Genomic DNA, 9,532 nt, shown 5'->3' on the forward strand with positions numbered 1-9,532 from the left:
TTTTTTCACTAGATTAGAAGTTAATAGATTATATATTATAGGTTCTTAAAACAACAAATTATAAAATAAATTAAGATTCATAGTTTGAAATATATATGAAAATGAATGTTCTAGATTTTTATTATTCGAAACTGTTGGTTTGTTTACATTATATATTTAAGTTAGTTTATTATATTTAGTTTGAATTATAAGGGATACAAAATAGTTTGAATTATAAGGGATACAAAATAAAGTCGTAATTTATAGTAGCTAGCTCGGATTGGTAATAAATATGTTGATATTTGGAGAGAGTGCGTAAGAGATAATTGGGAGCTGATATTGTGCCATCATCGTTTAGAACAATATCATTAATACTCTTATTCAACATCTTCTTATTATTATTATTATTCTTTGTCACTGCACCAGCTTCATCTTCTTTCTTCATCATTTTATTATAATAGTTTTGAGCATGGCTAGACACTTGGGCGGGAGTTCTTGTACCACCAAGTAGTGCACATATTTTTGTCCATTGGCCATAACCAAACTTATTCAACCCTTTCAAGAAAAGCCTGATAATAAAAACAATTCACATGTAAGTATTCTCTATAATAAATAATAAAAAAAGAAGTTAAGAGTAAATAATAATGCATGTATTACTTACATGTGCTCTATTATTGTCCAACGACCATTTTTTGAAGGTACTTTTCGAGTGCGAGTTTCAGTAGCCGGAATGGGAATGGAAAAAGCATTGATTGTTTCCATTTGAGGTTCTTGATTGTTAGTTTGACCCCAATAAGGGTAGACATTAATTGCAGGTACTATATCAGATGTATAGAAAATATTTTCTTGAGTCTTGGTGAGAGTACTACTTGAGTGATAGTTAGTCTTATTCGAGACAAGACAAATCTCCAGCAATCAAATTGCAAAATTCATTCAAAACATGCCTGAAAAATGGCTTACAATCCCAATTGGGTTTTATACTCAAGCTCAATTCAAGTTACAACCGAAAGAGAGATGCAGCAGAATAAAAATGAGCAACAAAATTATCAATTTCTCTCCACTCACATGGCTTCAAGCCTAACGAACTCCTCCAGCCATTTGGGCTTCACACGTGCTTGGGTTCCACACGCACGTATCTTACTCGCCTCCTTGCCTCCGCTTGAGTCGGACATTGCATTCTCAGGACTCGGCTCCTTCGAACTCTGCATCTCAACTTGTTCCTCTTCCCTTAGCCGATCGTGAGACTTGCTGCATATTTCTCCCAAGTCTAATTGCAATGGGCTTGATAGTTGGGCCGACCCAACACTACCCCCGTCATTGAAAACGACCTTGTCCTCAAGGTTGGGAATGCCATAGAGTGCTCCAAATTCAGCCAAGTTTTCCCAAGTAGCATCCTCCAATGCGCTAAGTGACCATTGAACCAATATTTGCTTCTCCCCTCGAAAGGTTCGAACGGCAACAATTGCTTGGGGTAGCATCACTGGTTTGTTATTGACAGTAATCTCAGGAAGCGGATAACAAGTGGGAGGTTTGGGTCCATAAAACGGTGTCAACACCGAAACATGGAACGTAGGATGAATCTTACTGCCTTCGGGCAACTCCACTGTGTAAGCAACTTGTCCCACTTGAGCCTTGATCGGAAATGGACCAAAGTATCTCTTACAAAGTTTGGGATGGAGTCGTTTTGCCACTGTGTTTTGCCGATAAGGCTGTAGTTTTATCAAAACCAGATCACCAACACTAAACTTGATGTCACGGCGGTGTTTATCTGCCTGTTGTTTCATTCTATTGCGAGCAGCCTGCAAGTTTGTAGTGAGTTGTTTCAGAATGTCATCCCGAGAAAGAAGATCTTCTTCAACGGCGTGAATGCTAGTGGTCCCTCGGGTGTACGTAGGAATAGATGGTGGAGTACGACCGTATACCGCTTGGAATGGTGTCATCTCGATGGAAGAGTGATAACTAGTGTTGTAATGGTACTCAGCCCATGGCAAAAAACGACTCCATTGTCGCGGATTGTCAGCTGTGAAAGCCCGCAAATACTGTTCCAAGTACCTATTTGTAACCTCCGTTTGACCATCGGTCTGAGGATGGTAGGAAGAACTCATCTTCAATCGCGTGCCCATTAATTCAAATAATTTCCTCCAAAAAGCACTAGTAAAAATTGGGTCGCGGTCGGAGACTATGGAACGGGGCAGTCCGTGGAGTTTGATAACCATGTTGGAAAATAATTCCACCACCTTGGTTGCTGTGTATTGATTCGATAATGCCCCAAAATGCGCATACTTGGTAAACCTGTCAACTACCACCAGAATGTTGGATACACTGCCAGATTTTGGTAACCCAACGATGAAATCCATTGATAAATCTTCCCACACACGTTCTGGAAGTTGTAATGGTTGGAGCAAACCATAAGGTGCCATGGGAGAGTATTTGATCGTCTGACAGATAATACAATTGCGAACAAACTGCTGTACTTCCTTGCGCATACCTGGCCACATAAAGTTTGCACTTAAACGGAGAAAAGTGTGTTCTGGACCCGCATGTCCTCCCATTAAATACTCATGAAACTCGCTGAGTAATTTCTGCTTCAGATTAGAATGGGAACTTAGTCGAAGGTGGTGTTTGTGGTACAAGAGCCCATCACGAACCGAATATAGAGAATCTGTCAAAATACCCGAAGCTAGCTGCTCATGTATGTGACGGAGTTCTGGGCAGGTTGTATTCTCTTGACGGAGTTCTTCCAAAAATTCAAAACTGGCTGTTGATTGAGCTGCTGCCAGCAGTGAATTTGGAACTTCATGTTGACGAGACAAGGCATCTACTGCTGCATTAGTCTTTCCCGGTTTATATTCGATGGTAAAGTGGAACCCAATTAATTTTTGGAGGAATTGTTGCTGCTCTGGTGTCTGTATAACTTGGGTAAGTAGTTCTTTCAAGCTTTTGTGGTCTGTTCGGATGAGAAATTGGCGACCCAAAAGGTATTGGCGCCACTTAGTAGCTGCCTCCACGATAGCTCGCAATTCCCGCAAATAGGCTGATGTGCCACTGAACTTTGGACCCAACTTTTTGCTAAAAAACGCCATTGGATGCCCCTCTTGCATGAGAACTGCGCCTACCCACATTGGACGCATCGGCTTCAATTACAAACAACTTGGAGAAATCTGGAAGGGCCAGAACTGGTGTAACTGTCATCACTTGTTTCAGTTGCCGGAAGGCTGCACAAGCTGCCTCTGTCCATATGAAATTTTCTTTCTTGAGCAGCTCAGTAAGAGGCGCTGCAATTGAGGCATAATGAGCTACAAATCTTCGATAATATCCTGTTAAGCCAAGAAAGCCGCGAAGTTGTTTGAGTGTGGAAGGTTGAGGCCAATCAAGCATCGCTGTGATTTTTGATGGATCCGCTCGAACACCATCTGCCGCCACCAAATGACCCAAGTACTCAATTGTGGATTGGAAGAAAGTACACTTGCTGAGTTTGGCAAAAAACCGATGATCTCTCAAAAGTTGGAACACCGAACATAGATGAGCAATATGTTCCATCGTTGATTTGCTGTAAACAAGAAAGTCATCAAAGAAAACAATAACACAATGGCGTTGTAAAGGTTGAAATACCCGATTCATGGTTGCTTGAAATGTTGATGGTGCGTTAGTGAGCCCAAACGGCATGACCAAAAACTCGTAGTGACCCTCATGAGTTCGGAAAGCCGTTTTGTGAACGTCTTTTGGGTCCATCCGTATTTGATGGTATCCAGCCCGAAGATCCAGCTTTGAAAATATTGTTGCACCTCCCAATTCATCTAGTAGCTCATCAATTGTTGGAATGGGAAAACGATCCTTGATAGTTATGTTGTTGAGGGCTCGGTAATCCACACAAAAGCGCCAAGACCCGTCTTTCTTTTTGACAAAGAGTACCGGAGATGAGAACGGACTAGTGCTTGGTCTCACGAACCCACAGTCTTCCATCTCGCGCACTAGTCGTTCAATGATGTCTTTTTGGAAATATGGGTAGCGGTAAGGTCTGACATTTACGGGCTGAGAGTGCGGCTGTAAGAAAATTCTATGGCCGGAACTCCTATATGGTGGTAACGATTTAGGCTCGGAAAAAATGTCTTGAAATTCTGTCAAAATGTCGTGAGCTTCTTGAGGCAGCTTATTGTCAATCTGTTGAAGGGATAAATCCTTAGTAACCTCCTGGTGCGAAATCGTGGTCAGCATAAAAATATCACGTACTTCCCTGTCCCTCATCATAGTGTGCAATTGGGAGAAGGACAATTGTTGAGTCGCTGAACTTGAAGTTCCTTCCAGTTTCACAGTCTTCCCTTCCCACTGAAATTCCATGGTCAATGCCTTATGGTCATGAAGGCACGGCCCCAGCGTTTGCAGCCACTGCATTCCCAATACAACATCTAATCCCCAAATTGGTAGAACAAACAGATCCACCTTGAATTTGTGTCCCTGTAGTGATAACTCAACACCCATATAGATTTGGGAACACCATAGTGAATTACCGTTTCCCATATAAACTTTGAATTTCTTCGTTTCCGAACGAGGTAGAGCCAAGCGAGTTGCCAATGCCTCCTGAATAAAATTATTGTTGCTGCCCATGTCTATTAAGACTTCCAAATCTTCTGCTCTGTGCTTGGCGATGATGCGGAAAATGCGTGGATTACTGGCATTCGATAACGCATTCAAGCTCACCTCCTCCGCCACGCCCTCAGATCCATCTGAATCAGTTTCTTCCGCACTCAAACCTTCTATGCCTTCTTCATCTTGTGCGCACAAAATCAAGACACGATTCTTGCATTTGTGTCCCACGTGGTATTTCTCATCACAGGTGAAACAGAGGCCCTTGTCTCGTTTTTCCTTGATCTCCGCTGGTGTCAATTTTTTTACTGGTAAGGAGGGGGTGGGTGATTTCACTGGTAGATTGGGGTTCTGTATAATAAATTTGGATGGTAGATGTGCTGAAGCTGTTCCTGGAAAAGGAGTACTCGATGGAAATGATCTGGGTGTCCAAGTGGACTTGAATCCATCACTACGGGTCCGATTGATAATATCTTCTTGACGATCCTCATACAACTGGGCTTTGGTCATGGCATCGGCTAAGTCAGTAGGCTTGGCTAGTAATAATTCTCTTCGGATCTCCGTCTTTAATCCCCAAACAAAGTAATTCAAGAAGTATTGCTCTGGCACTCCGGAAATTTTGGTCATTAGTTGTTCAAATTCTTCGCGAAAGTTTGCCACAATTCCCGTCTGTACCAATTTCGCTATCTTGCCGAGAGGATCCTCATAGATTGAAGTGCCGAATCGAGATCGTAATGCTCGTAAGAATGTTTCCCAATCTGGGAAACCGCCCCCCTTCTCCATCCATTGATACCATGTTGAGGGAGCTCCCTCTAAGTGAAATGCTACTGTGGCAAGTCTCATTTCAGATGAGACATTATGCAGCTCAAAAAATTTGTTCATCTTGTATACCCAATCCTCCACACCATTACCGTCGAACCTCAGAACTTTCACCCTCATGGTCTTCAAAATTAAGTTCGCATCTCTAGCTTCACTGTTGAACGCAGAGCGATACCCATGAATAGGCTCCCCGTTGTTACTCGAACTCCCATTATCAGCTTGTGGTTTGGCCATCGGCGATTGCAATTGGTCCACCCGACCATCCAAACGAGCCACCTGCTCCTCCAATTTCTCAGAAATACGGCTGAACTGCTGTTCGGTATGCTTCTGGAAGCTTGCTTCCAAGGCTTGGATCATCGCTGCGAGTTCTTCGTTCTTCATACCTGAAGAAACAATGAAAGCACCAGTTGATAGTTAGTCTTATTCGAGACAAGACAAATCTCCAGCAATCAAATTGCAAAATTCATTCAAAACATGCCTGAAAAATGGCTTACAATCCCAATTGGGTTTTATACCCAAGCTCAATTCAAGTTACAACCGAAAGAGAGATGCAGCAGAATAAAAATGAGCAACAAAATTATCAATTTCTCTCCACTCACATGGCTTCAAGCCTAACGAACTCCTCCAGCCATTTGGGCTTCACACGCGCTCGGGTTCCACGCGCACGTATCTTACTCGCCTCCTTGCCTCCGCTTGAGTCGGACATTGCATTCTCAGGACTCGGCTCCTTCGAACTCTGCATCTCAACTTGTTCCTCTTCCCTTAGCCGATCGTGAGCCTTGCTGCATATTTCTCCCAAGTCTAATTGCAATGGGCTTGATAGTTGGGCCGGCCCAACATTGAGGTTGTTGTAGTACTCATCCTGTTCAACAAAAGTGGGGAGGGTCGACAGATTTCTAATTTTCTTCTGCTTCTTTGATCATCATTCATTATGATCGTCTCAGTACTAACAATACTTTCATTCATCATCTTATTATTATTATTGGCCTCCAACAATTTATCTAATTCACCCCAGTCAATATCATCACTCCAACTGCTCCGATCAAATGAAATCTCTTGAGGTATTACATTAATATCAATATCATCCATTGCTGCCATTATTACTCTAATTAATTAATAATAAGCTACCTATCAAGAGAGGTTTTATTTATACGTACCTACGTGTTTGAATAAGTTATTATTTTGCTCTACTCAGTATTTATATTTATAGAACAAATCAATCCTATTTCTATTCGTATTTCCCGAGACGTACAAATCCTATTTCTATGACAATTACAATATCTTTTTTTTTAGGATAATTACTCTATATAATTACAGTATTATTTAATCCTAATTCTATTATAAAAATTACATTCGTATTATTTATTTTTCTTAATTACTCTATAAAGTAATTAATATATTTTTTTTTGTTTTTAATTTAGCTGTACTTTATTTTAATATCTTTTTTTTTAAACAATTAATAAAGATCTTATTATAATTATTAATGTCTAGCTGTTTGTATACTATAGCTAGATTATATAATTTCAAACAGTAATTTTTTCTATTATACTCAATTAAATTCCAATTTTATTTATTAATTTTTTTTTTAAAAAAATCCAATATAAATTTTAGATATTCAACAACTAATTTAAAACGATATATACGACGTTATATTTTAATTCTAATATTTCCTAGAAAAAAAAAAAAACAAACAAACCCTGAACACACTGACCTAGAAAGTTGAAAAAAATTTTCCGAAATGAAAACAAAATAATAACAATAAAAATATATTATGAGTAAATGCTTACTTGTTTAGCATAATAAATATTTTATTTGCATAATTGTACTGATTTTGATTGAAAGGAGAATAGAACTATGTTCATTTAATTATGGAATAATTACATAAGACACTAATTTTTGTAAAATATTTACATTTTTACGTTTAGAGAATATATTTTTACATTTTTACGGTTTTTCGAAAAATAACACGAAAACTACATAAAAGTAACATGAAAATAACATCAAAATCACAACAAAAAATAACATACAGATAACAAAAAATCAACAACAAATTAACAAGATTATAACATAAAAAGACCGTATTTTTCGTAAATAAAACCGAAAAAATCGTAAAAATATTTAAAATTCCGTGAAACCGTATTTTTGTAATTTTTTTTGTTCTTTTTATGTTTTTTGAAATAATCCCATTTTAATAGAAATTATAATTCTACTCTAACTTTTATTATCTTTTAACATAAATAAAGGAACAACAAATTCATTTTTCAAGTCTATTATTATTATGGGTAGTTTCTATAAAGTAAATGAGCTACTTAAAATACAAATTTGATACCTATCACAAAAATTTATATATCTATTTATATCTATCTAAAGATCGGTGACATGTTACTTTATAATCTTTTGAAATACTTGTACATATTTCTTCCTTAATTCTTTTATTTTTAATATTTTTATTAACTTTATAAATATTAATTGATTAATTAATTTAAAAAATATTCATATACAATTCAAAATTTTTTAAAATATTATTAATAATAATTAGTTAAAAAAAATATAAAATCACACATCACCTTCTCTTTAATGGTATATCTTAAATAAAGTATATAATCCTAATTTACACTTTTCTTTCTAAATCACTTTTTGTTTAGGTTTAGCCACTTAATTTATTTTATTTAATTTTTCGTCTAATAAACCAAACATTGTTCTTTATTTTGAAGTTTATGGTATATATAATTTCAGGTCACAAAAATTTTCAAGTCTTTGGTTAACAAGAAACCCATAGTCGCACAAGGGAAGAACCTAGAACTTGAGTATCTTGTGACTCTACATTCTTCTCTAGTTTTGAATGTGGCTCCTCTAAGCCAAGTTCCTCTTCCTGGGAATGCGGCTTTACAAAGAAAGAGAAGTTTGTCTCTAGTGACGCAAGTTCTGATGATGACAAATTCACAATGAAGAGGATAGAGCTTCTCTGTCCAGAAAACTGAGCAGTGAGGCCTGTTTTTGGTTTATTAATTTTGTAATTTGCAATTAGACATATTTGATCTTTTGTACTATGAACTCAGTTTTAATGTGTAAAATTATATTAATATAATCAAACTGCCTTTAATTATGTGTTATAATAATCACATTTCTAACTTGGGATAGTTTAGTCATTGATCATTTTGAGTTCATGATAATTTAATATAAATTAATATACAAGTATTATTGAAAATAGAGTACCTATGCTAGCTTCAATAAAAAAAATGTAACAAATAGTTAAGTGATAATAATAAAAATAGTTTATATATAAGTAATAATGACACAAACATATTGTTGGTGTTTTAACTACTTTGAAGAGCCAAACAGAATTAACTGTTTTTTGACAACTCAGCATATGGTTGGTGACTTGTCCAACTGTCATAACAATATAAACTTCCTCTCCCCAACTTGATCAGGTGCATTGCAAGAGAACAAAGCCTACACCAGTTTAAGTTAGTAGTGTCCAGGATTGAGAGAGAGAGAGAGAGAGAGAGAGAGAGAGAGAGAGAGAGAGAGAGAGAGAGAGAGAGAGAGAGAGAGAGAGAGAGTCTGTGTAAGGAAAGAAACCAGAAAGAACAAGGGAATCACCATTGTCATTGCTGAATTCTCAGCTGGTCTTTTCACAGTGGATTGAGGGTTGTAAATGGAGATTGTTCACTCTTGAAGTGACTTCTCTCAGTGTGAGATTTCATTTGTAATTTTTGTATTCAACATTGGTGATTCAAGTTGTACTCTTTCCTTTCTCAGTTTCAATTCAATCTTATGACATTTCTGTTTTTCATTCATCTTTAGTTCAAGCTCGATTTTCATTAAGTTTCTGGTTCTGTTTTAATTCATGTGTCATTGTTATTGTTGTCCTTGAATTTGTTGTTATGGTGATCTTGATCAGGTTTTATAATCCGCAACAAATGGTATCAGAGTTTGTGTAGCTCAAGAAGATCAAGAATCGGTTGATCACAGATTCAAGGTTCAAGAATGGCAATGGCTAAGTTCGAAGTCAATAAGTTCATTGGAGAAAATGACTTCGGGCTTTGGAGAATCAAAATGAAAGCTTTGCTGGTGCATCAAGGCATCTCAGAGGCCATTAACACTTCTGCAATTGCTGAAATCGAAGATAAAAAGAAAGTGAAAGAGA

At 37.3% G+C, this 9,532-nt stretch overlaps 1 protein-coding gene across 1 annotated transcript; it reads right to left on the minus strand.

The window, feature by feature from the left end:
* Window positions 1–211: 211 nt before the first annotated feature.
* LOC115696402 (uncharacterized) lies at window positions 212–6,480 on the minus strand. Its single transcript, XM_030623303.2, has 6 exons — window positions 6,334–6,480; window positions 6,058–6,244; window positions 3,096–5,765; window positions 1,045–3,013; window positions 641–844; window positions 212–548 (listed from the first exon to the last, which is right to left on the minus strand). The coding sequence occupies exons 1-6, from the start codon at window positions 6,478–6,480 to the stop codon at window positions 212–214; spliced, it is 5,514 nt and encodes a 1,837-aa protein (XP_030479163.2).
* Between the last annotated feature and the right edge of the window lie 3,052 nt (window positions 6,481–9,532).

This window comes from Cannabis sativa, chromosome 7, assembly GCF_029168945.1.
Source record: "Cannabis sativa cultivar Pink pepper isolate KNU-18-1 chromosome 7, ASM2916894v1, whole genome shotgun sequence".
NCBI classification, from domain to species: domain Eukaryota; kingdom Viridiplantae; phylum Streptophyta; class Magnoliopsida; order Rosales; family Cannabaceae; genus Cannabis; species Cannabis sativa.

What these genes read in the sequence shown, in the direction of transcription:
- LOC115696402 (XM_030623303.2), bottom strand. Translation starts at nt 6,480, where the DNA reads ATGGCAGCAATGGATGATATTGATATTAATGTAATACCTCAAGAGATT. An exon ending in AGCCGATGCGTCCAATGTGG is followed by an intron (nt 3,014 to 3,095) that starts GTAGGCGCAGTT and finishes GTGGCACATCAG; the next exon opens with CCTATTTGCGGGAATTGCGA. An exon ending in TGGACAATAATAGAGCACAT is followed by an intron (nt 549 to 640) that starts GTAAGTAATACA and finishes TTTTATTATCAG; the next exon opens with GCTTTTCTTGAAAGGGTTGA.